Source organism: Nematolebias whitei, chromosome 12 (genome assembly GCF_014905685.2).
Source record: "Nematolebias whitei isolate Nwh7 chromosome 12, NemWhi1, whole genome shotgun sequence".
NCBI classification, from domain to species: Eukaryota; Metazoa; Chordata; class Actinopteri; order Cyprinodontiformes; family Rivulidae; genus Nematolebias; species Nematolebias whitei.
Window position 1 is genome coordinate 41,113,824 of NC_056509.1, and position 14,031 is coordinate 41,127,854.

Here is a 14,031-nt window from a genome sequence, read left to right on the forward strand (position 1 = left end):
GATTTCTTACAGAGAAATGTGGAGGGAATCTAAAAAACACCTCAAATTCATATGATCAGTTCTCAAACGGGAGAGAAATGATAAGTAGCATATTCTAAGTTGTGGCTTTGAATTTATTTGACCAGGGATGACAGTTAATTTTACACATTCTTCTAGATCAACAAGTAGCAATTAAATCACAGGAAATCAGTAGTTATAATGTTGACAATAAAAGCTATTGAATTGTATTTCAGCTGGCTGGTATCATAAATAAACTCAGAATTAAATGATGTTTCTACATCAACGTATTCGTCTGTTGCCCACCTGATGCAACCCCTTTTATAAACATTTTTCTTTAGTTGCATCTTCTCATTTTCAGTGCACTGATCTGTGAATTGCTTAGATTCTGAATCTCAAAGTGTTTTGTCTGCACATGGCAAACAACTCGGCAAAATTACAGTTTTAGTAAATAACAGTTTGACAAACTTCAAATTATATTTTAGCACCAACAAGGTGATTTCCAAAGATCTGTTAGCTGAAAGATGACTTATTCTTAAAGTGAGGATTTCCTAAATACTGTTAATCTGCTGCAAGATGGAAACTTTTTCTTTTTTCCCTCCACTTTTCAACTTTCTATAATTTTTATTTATTTATTATAATTTGTACACAAACTGTGCAACTTGTCATGTTCAAAAAATATGAGAAGTCTAAACAATGTCTAAAGAAGACTTCTGGAAAGACCTTCACAAATCCAAGAGAGCTAATGATCAAGACCACTCCATCAGACTGCAAGAAAGACTCTTGTTTAGAGCAACAAAAGTGGAAGACGTCTCGAGACTTTGCACAGAGCTGGATCTTCAGCTCGCCATAATTTATAACCGTCATTAAATCTAATTGCTTGTTGTTCTCTCAGATTATCAGATTTCTCCCAGCCTGTTTCCTTTGAAAATGCTGAAATTGGCCAGTGCCCCAACCTGGCTCCACCACCACCTCTGCCTCCTCTACCAGAAGAGGAGGATCCTGGGAAGGAGGAGATAAAAACAGTCACCCTGGCCCCCATCACACCTCCTCCTGGTCTCCCTGCTGTAAGTGACTGTATGCACGGGTTTATTATAAACAAGCTACAACAGAATATTGAACAAGTCGGAGATCTCTAATAATCCAGTGATCAATAGTGTGAATGTTTATGAAGTATTCACACTGTTGTGATCCATTTTTCTTCTGTACGTTTTTCAGCTTCTTTCTTGTTCCACAAATTTTTTTGCTATTTCAACGAATCATGAATCAAAACGTTCAGCTCATTCAGGAGAAGTATGGCTTTTGGTATTGGTGCAACTTTAGCTTTTTTAAATATTTAGCCTTTTTTGACGTTTTTTCCTCATAGAAAATGAAGTGAGCTCATTGTACATCCTACAGATCTGTTTACAACCTTTTACTGCTTCTTTCAGCTTCCTTCTGCAAATTTAAACTTTTTTAGCTACTTCTAATTTCAGCTGTTTTTTCCAGCTGTTTTGTGCTCCTTTCGGATTCTTTCTGCTAACCACAGCATTTTTGTGCTGCTTCTTACTTCTTCCTGCTAATTTCAGCTTTTTATGCTCCTTTCAGTTTATTTCTGCTATTTCAGCTACCTTTTAGCTGTTTTTATGCTAATTTTAGCTTTTTCTGCTAATTCCACATTTTTTTGCAATCATTTAAACTTCTTCAACCTCATTCAGCAAAAATGTGCCTTAAACTTCCTTCTCATAATTTAAGCTTTCTGCCTTTTTAGCTACTTTTCAGCTGTTTTTTTTTTTTTTTTTTTTCCAATTTCAGATTTTTTCAGATAATTTCCACGTCTTTGTGCTATTTTTTGCTTCTTTTATCCTAACTGGGCAAACGTGTTCTTCTGCTTTGTTTTGCTAGTTCTACCTTTTCAGCTACCTTTTATTAATTTTATTTTTTTTAATAATTTTTAGCTAATTTCAGACGTTTTCAGATAAATTTAATTTTTTTGTGTTAATTTCAGCTACTTTCAGTCTAATTAAATTCTTTCTGCTAATTTCAGCTTATTTCAGCTTTTTCTGTTTCAGCTACTTTTTAGCTGTTTTGTGCTAAATTTAGCTTTTTCAGCTAATTACACATTTTTGCAGCTTTTCTCAGTTCCTTTCACTTCATTCTGCCTTTTCAGCTACTTCTCAGCTATTTTTGTGCTTATTTAAATCTAAGTCAGTGAATATGTATTCTTTTTGCTTTCTTCTGCCCACTTAGACTTGTTCTTCCATTTCAGCTACATTTCAGCATGTTCTTAGCTAATTTCAGCTGTTTTTTTAGCGAGTTCTTCAGCAATAAGCGTTCACACATCATTTTCATTAGTTTATGCGTTACTTTCATATAGACAGTTTATTTTTTAATATGCACTAAACCAGATGCCAGCAAAGTGCATTTGTTTTTATCATAAACTCATGTAGAAACAAAGAATCTGTAGGAACTGACGACACCTCGCTCCACCATATTCTGGTTTTGGGAACGTTCGTGCTCCAACGCGCCCCTGTGTCTCTCTGACATGCAGCCATGGCGCTCTGTGCTAGCCGGGCGATTTATCACACAGTACTTGTACAGCCCATTACCTCTTCTTTATGGTCTCTTTAGCCTTGAGTCACTAAACGCCACCTTTGGCAGCTTGTCAGGCATTGCGGAGCCATAGCCCTCCGCTAGGCTAACTGTGGATGCTGTTTATGATTTTATGAGTGCACGGAAGCCAAATGCTCTGAACTAATATTTAGCCACTATGTTAAAAAAGCCGCCAGGCAGTCAGTTATAAAATACACACTACTTGTTTTGAGATGGGCATTTCACATATTTAATAAATGTCCTACATTAGCTATAGATTACCAGTTACCCACTTAGCTGCTCAGCTACACCTCTTAAGGAACATTGATCATGAAGCGGAGCCAAAGAACTGTGGCGCTGCAGCTATAACTCTGAGGTCTGTTGCTTTATGGGTCCAAGTTAGTCAGCTTTATGAAATAGACTCCAGACTGTGAGAAACTGGAGTCCTGAGCCCCCGTCTGCAAGATAAACTCTGGTTACTGCAGCAAATTAACTTCATTTTGCCTGAAAGTGCAGGAAAATGGACAGTATTTGTTTTTACTTTGCTCTTATGAGTGGTCCAGTGTGTCACAGTTTGAACAATATAAAGCACCGCTGGGTTTATTTTATGAACCAAAGGTATCGACAGCTGTGGATGGAGCCGTCATTTTCTCTGGTTTATAATCTCGTTAGCATATTTCTACAATGCCTTGTGAACATTTTCACAATCCTTACAGTTCTGATTAGCAGCCTACGTCAGAAATTATATCAAAGATTCACATTGAAATTAATTTTGTTGGGCTCTAACAGAAAAAAAGGTACTGGGTAATTACATACGTAAGCCCACGGCCCTCTCGCGCCTCTAGCGACTGCAATTGGTAAAGTTTACTCTGGTTCATGTCAGTATGAATGAACATTTAAAGCGTCGGTCAAAAATTGCTTTATGAATATGGGAAAAAATGTTTACAAGTCGCTTCGGAATATTAGTCGTAGGACTGGCCCAACTATGAAAAAAAAACAGCGACTTAGTCTGATAAATACGGTACTAGATGAGTAATTTCTCACACAATATAGTGGAGATACAAATTATTGTTTTGAAACTTGATCTTCATGTTTTATAACTTTCATGACCATTCCTAAAGCAGTCATCACTTTGACTTTTTGTGCTGTCATTAAACGCTCCTTTCCTGCTTTTTGCCGACCCGTAGGAAGCCACGCCCCCTGTTCCACTTGCTGTTACGCCCACTTCACCTGTTGCTGCAGCGCTGCCCACTGCTAAACTGGATCCCAGCACAGACTTGGTACACACAGCCACACCTACACACAGATGCGTAGTCTGCATCTTGATATTTAGAGTCGATTCTATAAAAGACCTGCTCTTCAGGTCTCAATTCATTCCTGTTAGGGAGTCGGATGTGACACTTTGATACAAAATACAATCTGCAAAGGTTTTCAAGAAATACAAACGAGGTTAAATAAGGTCATCTGGACAGTTTGATTTAACCTTTTTTGTATTTATCTGCCTGGATGATTGAGCTTACAAACGTTTTTTTGTTGTTTGTTTTCAAGAAATGCACAAAAGTTTCTATTTTCTGGGAAATATTTCCATGAACGTCTGAAATTTGGAATTTTCAAACCGTTATATTATCTAGTCTTCAAATTGACCAGATCGTATATTTAGGTCTTTCTTTTTATGGATCTTACTTTATAAAATGCATAAATTGGTGGCGACTCTGTTCAACACTCGGGTTCTTCTGCACAGTACAGACTTCTGATTCTGTTGATGTGACCTCCAACCAAAGACATGAATAGAAAACCATCCTCCTATTTTGAGCTAAATGGAAAGCTGCAGAAGGGATGAGAGGAATGAATGAAAGAGGGGAGAAGGCAGAGGACAGGGTGGAGAGAAAAGGTGCAGCTTTGGAGGGGGAGGGGGGGCTTTCTGTACAGAACAGCGCTCGCCTTTTGTTGGCTTAATGAAAAGACGGAGAAGAGTTGGCGAGGAAAGGAAAGGGCTCCAGAACAAGTGACATCTCTTTCTTGTTAGATAGGGGAAGCATAAGAAAAAGAAGAATGGGAGCATGAGGAGGAGGAGCGGATATGAGGGCGGAATGAGATAAGAGGTGAGTGTCAGCTGTAACAAAGCAAGGTCACAGTCTGGGGGGTGTCTTCACTTGAAAAGGAACAAGAGAGGGATGGAGATGGGCACATGCAGCCTTTCAGATCCCCTCTTATACTAACTTTGTCTCGCACTCGAACAGGAAGAATAAAAAGCAGGGGGAGCACTTAACAGGTGGCGCATATTCAAGAGATGAAAAGAAACGAGTTTTTACTAAACAAAAATAAGGCATCAGGATGTAAAAAGCGAGGAAGGTGATGGTTCTTGGATGAGAACAGAACACATGGATCAGAAGAGGAAGTAAAAAAGGAAAATATATCAGGACTGTAGAGGACAGAGTATCAGATATATATAAAAGAGGAGATGGAAATGGATCAAAGCTAAGGCTGAAGAGTGGACAAAGTGACGAATAGGGGAAAAGATGGAGAGGATGTGACCAGGTGGAAAAAGTTGAGCTGAAAAGAACACAGCATGAAACTCTCATCCTTAAAGAACTGACTAGGAAATGGCAGAAAAGGAAAATGGAAGCAGCAGAAGAAAGAAGGCAAACAGGCAGGAAACCTGGGCTGGTTGTAGAAGAGTTAAAAAAGCAAGCTCCGAGGTTTAAGTAACAGATAATGGATTGTGGGAGGAAATAAAACCAGGCAAAGCTCAAGTAGCTCAGAGCTAAAGAAAGGAGAGGAATCTAAGATTAAAACAGGGATGAGTGGTTTGTAGGGGGAAAACTGGAGAGGAAGGAATAAAGTTAAAAACGTCTTTTTAGAAGAGTAGAAATAATATGTAAAATTAGTACCAAACAGAGAAAAGGTCTCATATGATAAATCAAGAACTTCTAATGGGACAATATGACGGGGATTAAAAAGAGGAGAAAAGAGAGGTAGTGTGTGTATGTGACTAAACATATTACAATACTGACATCTGGTGGTCATTTGTGGAACTGCAATATAAAAGAGGTAGTAAAAACTCTTAAAGCAAACTAAAATATCCAACATAAAAAAATAATGGAAGACTTTCTTGGAAAGAGACCACCTGACGCAAAGAGTGGGAATGCTGTGGAGGAAACAGAAATTACTTTCTGAAATAATCAGAATAAAATTATTTTACAGAATCCTAACAGCATTTTAAGTGTATTTTTTTAATTCAAAGGTAAATTATCACTACTTTTTGATGCTTTTGTGTATTTTGGTGTAAATTTAAATATGTATATACATATTTAAATATATTTATGTTGTAAGTATACCAGTGTGGTGTTTAATGACCCGTTATGATCTATGAATAGCTCTGGTCCAGAGCAGAAACAGGAACCCTATTAGTGTGATTGGCAGCCGTTGAACCTGGCCGTTACGGCTGCTGGTGACGACTGGAAACTGGAGCAGTGTTGTGAGACCTTGTTTGTGGAGCTGACAGGTTCTGTCCAATCTCCAGGATTCTTGCGCTTCAGCTGCGGCCCCGGTGGCACTCGAGGAGGCGTATCAGTTTGGACTGACCAGAAACAGTCACATGAGCTTCGCCTTCGATGACACCAAAGTTAGAGAGAGGTACGTTTCGTAGAAAAGTATTTATTTTACATGATTTTTTCCTCTTAATTGTTCTTCTGCTTTCTAGCACGGCAGGAAATGACCACAGTAGAAGGATCTGTAGATGTAAAGTGGTCACGTGTAGAACACGGTGAAGCCCACCAGTTGTTTTTCCTCACACTGAGAGCCACACTTAATAAAATACAGGACAACTGGTTCATAGAACATGAGTGGACTCATCACAGCCCTTGTTGGTTTGTGTCCGATGGAAAAAATAGTAACGAGTAAATAAAAAGTACAGTAATACCGTTTTAGTTTAATTCTAAGCGTATTCTAGTCATCTGAGTTGGTTTATGCACAAATATGAAAGTAATTTTTTCTCCATTTAGTATAAAGAAATCTTTTAACAAACCTAAACTAAATGTTAAGCAAATATATTCCTATTTACTTTTGTTTTTGTTTTTTTTACGTTTTCATTTTGAGATGACCTGTTCAGAAGTTGCATTTCCTCCAGTGCCCAATAGTCAGGATATACCTTCCTAATGTTCCTTGTGCCCATAATTAATTGTCCTCAGTTTGAGGTCAGCATTACAGCCATTATGATAATTAAGATTACTGCATTTATTCACTTCTGTTATTTTAACGTTGTAGCTTTAAGTTTGTAGACTGAACATCATATAAACGCCATAACTCCGATATTTGTGTGGTTACTTGTTCCACAGTTGCTTCCTTTCCACCTCTCCTTGTCTTTATTGAGATTAAAAATATATATATATTTGCATTCTATATATTGTGACATTCAGGGAAAGGAGGGACCACATTTGAAATTTGTGAGGAAAATGACTTATTAGTGGATAAGGTGCCGTTAAAATAAATAATCTAATAAGCCAGTTGCTGTCTAAAGTAAATATGATTTTCAATTAAATTCAGTTTATTTATATAGACACAACTCACAGCAGAAGTCGTCTCCTAGACCTAATATTTAATATTTAAAAGACCTGAAAATCATTTAATTCAAGACTAGACATTTCCTTCTTTTTGTTTTATTACTCGAAGCCTGACTTAATATGTCTGTCTGTCTGTCTGTCTGTCTGTCTCAGACTGATTCTGGACTTCGAGCTGAGGACAAAGGAGCAGTCTGGTCTCGTTCTGTACATGGCCAGAATCAACCACGCTGACTTTGTTTCCATACAGGTGAGCATCACCTGTTCTCAGTGAGGTTCAGATCACAGTAGTACCGTAATTGCCGGGTTACAGAACCCATCTGACTGTAAGCCACGCATACTGAATTTAAGGTAAAACATAATTCTGAACATAAGACGCAGGTGTCCACTGTTATCAGAATCTGTACCCAGCTCCTGGCATCATGCGCAGCTCTTGTTGTAGTACAAGAATCAGCCACCAGATGGCGTTTCATAGACTGCTTTAAAAATAAATCTGACACGACTCCTCCTCCTCTGAGCTCATGACAGAAGGGGAGTGGGGAGAGCCCCTCCCGGTCGTTGTCTCCGCTCCGTGTCCGGATGCGAGCTTAAAAGAGGTACCGGTATTTAAACACATATTTGCCATAAACAGAAGCATGTCACATAGAAAGAATTTTAAAACTTTTATTAAAACGTGTACCAGACTTGACTGCTTTGCGTCTCCATCTGACCATCGACTCGTTGATGCAAAGCTGACGGGCGGCAGCTCCGTTTCCTTCTTCGACAGCCAGATCGATCACTTTTAACTCGAAAGCTGCGTCATAAGACATTCTCCGTGCGTTTTCCATTATCGCTGAACACATGAACAAAGTCTGTGCATGAGGCGTAAAATACAGTAACTGAGCTGAAGAATTTAGTGCGAGTGCATTAACATTTACAGTAGCTAGTGATCAGAAGTTTCACTGGTCCACTGTGACCTGTCCAGTAATTTTATTGGTCAGATTTCTTTACCTTTGCTTACTGTAAACAGGTAGCCTCGTTAACGCACGTCTATCTTGGAGGATGGGTTCTCGAAAGTACCTCAGTGGTCATAAAGATTAGACTTCTGGTCACATGACAGAGTGGGTGGAGTTATGGGTAGGAAAATCATGAGCAAGAGGTTTGATACATGCGATTACCTGAGCCGTGTCAAATTAAGCCCGCCCCCAAGAGGGGTGGGCGCCAAGCAGCCCAGCTCTGTCAAAGGAAAATGTTATTCAGCGACAGGAAGCCTGTCAAATTAAAATATAAATTATTTAAAAAATACATAAATTAGCCACTCCTGCATGTAGACCGGGGGGCCAAAGTGTGAGTAAAGTAGCGGCTTATACACCGGCAATTATGGTTCTAGCTGCTTTGTTTCATTTGCTAAAATAAATAAATACCATCTGTGTTTGTGTGTTCACTGTGACCATCTCTGTCCTGCAGATCAAGAACGGACTGGTTTGTCTCGGTTATGATCTCGGTCATGGAAACATCTCGGACTGTGTTCCTTTATCCATTAATGACGGCAACTGGCACAAGGTACGAGCCCGTCAGCCCTTCAGTCATACTGGGCTTTTTAAACCCCGATCTGATCTTGTCCAGCTTATTTTGACTAAATGTAGCATAAACTATTTCCTGTACTCAAAGTTAGTATTCATACTCAGGATAATCCACATCCACACACAAAAACAACAAAACCTTGAGAATAAAACATTTCATACATAACAGAATTTGTTCTGGATGTAGCGTTGGGGATTTTTTAATATACAACTAAAAATCGGTGATAAAACGTGATGCACCCTTAATTACAAGATCTTTAAGAAACTAATGTTTTTTAATGGTTTTGTCTTATGAAGTAGATTCACAGCCACGTTACACATTGAAAAAACATAATAAGGCACATTTCTTATTGATAGACAACTTCTGGCTTTTCCCTCCATGACCATATAGCCTGCTTCATTTCTCCTTAGATCCGTGTGAATCGTGACAAGCAGCAAGGTTTCTTAATTGTTGATGGGCGGTACAGCAAAAAGATGAGCAGCCCAAAAAAGGTACAATATTTTCAAACTGTAATCCTTTTTTATACAAGTAAGCTTTAATATTGATACTTAATATCAGCCACTAATCCTGTTTAACTATTATTTTGTAATAATTAATGTTTGTCTTCTGTCAGGCGGACCTGTTGGATGTGGTGGGAACCCTGTATGTTGGTGGATTGCCACAGAACTACACTACCAAGAGAATCGGACCGGTAAATGAAGCCACTATTCTCAACAAGTTAAACATCAACAAATCAGTCGGTTAAAAATGTTCCAGTTTAGTACATTTTTTTGTGTTTTCTGTAGTTGTGTGGAGGGGGGGGGGGGGGGGGGGGGACTTCTGGTGGGTTTGCACAGGATGGAACATGTTTCACTGAATGTGACTAAAATATATTTCAAGAGTCTGTTAAGAAGGAAGTGGTGATTGCTCCAAAACCGCTGTAAGAAAACAATCGCTCTACAAAAAGTGGGACTATTTGATCTCGACAGTGCAGCTAACTAGCATGCAAGCTGATGTAGCGAAGTGCTTGGCTGCTGTGGACGGATCACACCAAATCAAGGGAAGGCAGCCTCCATGATGGGGTGACACAGTTTCAGACCAGAAATGCGTTTAGTTAGAAAGAGCGAACATTTTCTTTGACCGCACCCTTTGGTGCTGAAGGCTAACTATAGCATTAGCACAGCCATGTAGCACCTTCCTCACAGGGATGAAAGCAAGTATGTTCAAACTACTCTACAATCCAATTTAATTCAGTTTGTTTATATAGTGGCAAATCACAATAAAAGTTGTCTCAGGGCACTGAACAGAAACATTCACATACATAGAAAAGCCAATTAGTAAAAGTTCTCTAAGGAAGACAGCAGACATGTTGAATCTTCACTTTGTCTCTCATCCTGAGCAAGCACAAAAGGCAACAGTGGAAAGAAAAAACTCCCTTTTAACAGGAAGAAAGCTCCAGCAGAAACGGGCTCAGGACGAGCTGCTTTGACCGGCTGGTTTGAGAGGACAGGAAGTAGAAACAACGAACACAGAATGGCAGGTGCAGGTCCAGGTGTCCCCCTATTACAAGAAATACAAAAACACACGTCACGCATAGAAAAATAAATACAAATACAAAACAGGTAGAGTAAGCAGCAGAGTCAAGAAATGTGGCTTAGTTTGTCCTCCAGCAGTCTAAGCCTATAGCAGCAAATAAGCGATAGCTCAGGAAACCCAAGCCAACCCTAACTATAGGATTTATCAAAAAGGAAAGTCTTAAGTCTAATCTTAAAAGTAGATGATGTGTCAGCCTCACAGACAGAAACTGGAAGTAAGTTCCACAAGAGAGGAGCCTGATAACTGAAAGATCTTCCTCCCATTCTGTTTTTGGAAACTCTAGGAACCACAAGTAAACCTGCAGTCTGAGAACGAAGTGCTCTGATAGGAAAATGTGGAAAAATGCAAATACCCAGTACCCATCGCAGTCTACAAATCACCATGTCCAATCTCCAGACCCATAAAAATGAAGACATAGACCTTAGCCCATAACCACTGATGGCCGATCTTCAGGGCATTAGAAACTCTGGATTTCCTTTGGAACAAGAAACCACCCAGTCCGGGCCATCAAGTCTTAGGCTCAAATCTGTGGGTGGAATGGCGCTAGCTAACCTCTTGTACTACTTCTGGGCAGCTAATCTCAGAAATCTGAATTATTGGGTTTAGAATGAGAACAATGAATCCTTCCATTGAAGGTGGTGACATTAACTGCACAGATTGTAGATCACTCTGAACAGACTGCACTGTGGTTGGTGTGTGTATATCTGCTTATATGTAATGTCTTACTTTTCTCTTATCTTTCATGAGTTTGTTGTTGGGGTTAAAATGAGAAGGCTATGGGAAAAAAGCAACTTTGTTGTGGTTCTGATGTTTAGAGTATTAAACTAAAGTGGTTATCAGTATGATTTATAATCAGATTTACTCACAAAATAGAGGTTTGTGAAAGTTAACTAAATTTTGTTTTTCCTTTCCCAGATTCTCTACAGTATCAATGGATGCATGCGTAACTTCAAGATGGCTGGAAGTCCTGTGAGCGTCAAGTCTGCTTCCGCAGGTATGGATCCCTGCATGTCATGGGATTTACTGGTCACCATAGTTACCGTATTTTTCGCAGCACAAGTCACATCAGTGCAAAAATGTCTAATAAAGTGGGGGAAAAAAACATAATTAAAGTCACTTTGCCGTATAAGTTGTAATGATTGCGTCACCGCAGACCACCTGGAAACGTGGGCCGGTGTGCCAAAAATCGATTGGTTGCCAAAATTGCGGGAGCGTGCACGGGAGGACTTTAACAAGAATTTAACAAGATTAACACTTAAAAACAATTGTTTGCGCAACATTATAGTAAAGGTGTGTCTTAGTTGAACTTTTCCTTAATAAATGCACTTTAATGATCAAATCAGCTGCATTTCTCCTGGGCGGCGCGGTGAAATGAAGCTGGTTTGACGTTTGCTCCAGGAGTTCTGGAGCGAGACGAATGTGGCTTGGTATGGCAAGCCAAGTGTCTCATTAATAGCCACTTTTACCTATTAATGCCACACTTGCCATATGGCTCGAGGGCCCTCTAGCAGCTGCATATGGTAATGTTAAACATTTTTCATGTCAGAATAAATGAAATCGTCAGATCTCGGCCAAAAGTTGGGTTATAAATTTGGGGAAAAACATATTAGTTGCTTCGGTGTATAAGTTGCAGGACTTGTACATTTATGCAAAAGGTACAACTTATATGGCGAAAAATACGGTACGCAAATATACTCATCTGAGTTTAATCCTACTGCCTGTCTCAGGTCGTTCTGAGCTGGAGGACTTCAAACTGAGCATGGCCACGCCCACTTCCAGTCACATGGTTGGGAGATGTTTCGTTGCGACTGAAGCGGGAACATATTTCGATGGCACTGGGTATTTGGAAGCAGGTGAGCTGCCACACATTTTAACCAGCTGTTAGTTGTTACTGAGCAGCTGTGCTGATAAAACGTTTCCCGTCTTTGTCCAGTTGCCTCCTACAGGGTGGGCTTGGACGTGTCGATAGCGTTGGAGTTTCGCACCAGTAGAACTAACGGCGTGCTCCTGACTGTCAGTAGCCAGGCCAATGACGGACTGGGTCTGGAGATTGTCCAGGGCAAGGTACTCCATTTCTTTCAACAGTTTGCTAAATGCACTCACTAATTTATCAGATTTAGGCTCAAACTGTAAAATATGTTTTAATTAAACATTTTAATTGGTAAAATGTACATTAGAAATCATTTATTAGCTGTTGGTTACAGGCATTTAATCTAAAAGGAACTTTTGAAGGAGGGTTGTGTGGAATGGCAAAACACGAGGAGCATCCATTCCTCATCGCTTTCCATTCTTAGTTTAACAGATTAACTCAAATGAGATTAGGATGTTTTTACATGTAATCTGGCTCATGTGAATTTGATGATTTTACACCTTCATATGTGTGTGATTTCATAGAGACAGCTATAGTTGGCAATGAAAATTCTGGTGGGGGGGGGTCATGTTCTGTTAATTTATTAGGTTTTTTTTTTTTAGGCCTTCTCAAAAATGCCAATTTGTGGAGATGATAGTTAATTAGCAAAGGGTCTATTTAAGAGGAAGCTTCTGTCATTTAAAATGAAGCAAACTTTCATAATTTTTGCCCCCCCCCGCCCCCCAGTTAATTAGTGGCTGCACAAAAATACCTTAATCAGCAGATTGCATGTGGTTTATAGATCTTCTTGAAAATAAACTTTTGTTTTTCCTCGTTCATAACCAATTTTACCATCTTGGCTGCATTTGCTCTTGGAAAAAATGAGTCTTCCTCCGAGCAGCTCGACTCCACCAAGAGAATTTCTCCAAAATGTTCCTTCTCCTTCCTCTAGCTGCTGTTCCACGTTGACAATGGAGCCGGTCGTATCACGGCAGAGCATGTGCCTGATGGAGAAGGCTTCTGTGATGGACGGTGGCATTCAGTCACTGCCAGCAAGCTTCGCCACAAGCTAGAGCTGGTGGTTGATGGGAAGCAGAGCAAAGCCCAGTCTCCCAATCCACGCTCCAACACCTGCAACACCAATGACCCCATCTACGTTGGTGGATTTCCAGGTATGACAGCTATAATATTCTAAATAAAATGAATCGCCAAACTGAATACTTGAACTTTACTGTATTTTCTGGCATACAAGTCTCATCATGGAGAGGAAAAAGAACAAGTTACTTTGACGTATAAGTTGCAGGACTGACAAATCTCTGCAAAAAACTGACTTATACGCCATAAAATACTGTACTTTGGGTTAAATAATTTAGGAGATACTTGTGTCAGTGTGCTAAACATTTTTTTTTTTTCAGTTGGCGTTCGACAGGCAGCTGTTTCCACCAGCAGGTCCTTTAGAGGCTGTATGAAGAACCTGAAGATCACGAAGGCCTCCAAGACCTTGGATGTGCAATTCAACAAGGCCCTGAAGATTAAAGGAGTGCAGCCTCTCTCCTGTCCAGCTGGACTTGCTGAACACTACTAAAAAAAAGTTTGTTTTTAAATAAAGATTGAAGCTGTGCTGTTCTAAACCATGCTCCTTTTATCAAATCCATTTTCAGTAGTTTATTCTCAGGGCCCACCGTCCTACTTTATTTAAATCAGGAGAACTGAACCTGGAAGCGTCTTGTTGCATCAAAATCTGCTTTTCAAAGGTTTGATGAAGAAACTGATGTCTCCGCTGTCATAACTCTGAATGGCTTAATGTAGGAAAAGTTCTGTCCAGGTGAGATCGATGTCATCCAAAAGTTTCACAGCAGGTTTCTGAAACTGTTTCGACTAGAGTCGTTTTAAGACAAGAATCCACTTCGGTCTGGT

At 39.6% G+C, this 14,031-nt stretch overlaps 1 protein-coding gene across 1 annotated transcript in view; it reads left to right on the forward strand.

Moving 5' to 3' along the window:
- The window catches only part of lama2 (laminin, alpha 2), an 87,313-nt gene extending 73,568 nt beyond the window's left edge, over nucleotides 1-13,745 (forward strand). Inside the window, exons 41-52 of the mRNA XM_037685915.1 lie at nucleotides 893-1,064; nucleotides 3,756-3,848; nucleotides 6,092-6,204; nucleotides 7,284-7,377; nucleotides 8,574-8,669; nucleotides 9,101-9,181; nucleotides 9,304-9,381; nucleotides 11,181-11,259; nucleotides 11,993-12,118; nucleotides 12,199-12,329; nucleotides 13,067-13,286; nucleotides 13,530-13,745. Coding sequence (XP_037541843.1) covers nucleotides 893-1,064; nucleotides 3,756-3,848; nucleotides 6,092-6,204; nucleotides 7,284-7,377; nucleotides 8,574-8,669; nucleotides 9,101-9,181; nucleotides 9,304-9,381; nucleotides 11,181-11,259; nucleotides 11,993-12,118; nucleotides 12,199-12,329; nucleotides 13,067-13,286; nucleotides 13,530-13,699 — 1,453 coding nt within the window. The 3' untranslated portion in view covers nucleotides 13,700-13,745. The remainder of the gene's footprint in view (nucleotides 1-892; nucleotides 1,065-3,755; nucleotides 3,849-6,091; nucleotides 6,205-7,283; nucleotides 7,378-8,573; nucleotides 8,670-9,100; nucleotides 9,182-9,303; nucleotides 9,382-11,180; nucleotides 11,260-11,992; nucleotides 12,119-12,198; nucleotides 12,330-13,066; nucleotides 13,287-13,529) is intronic.
- Nucleotides 13,746-14,031: the final 286 nt, after the last annotated feature.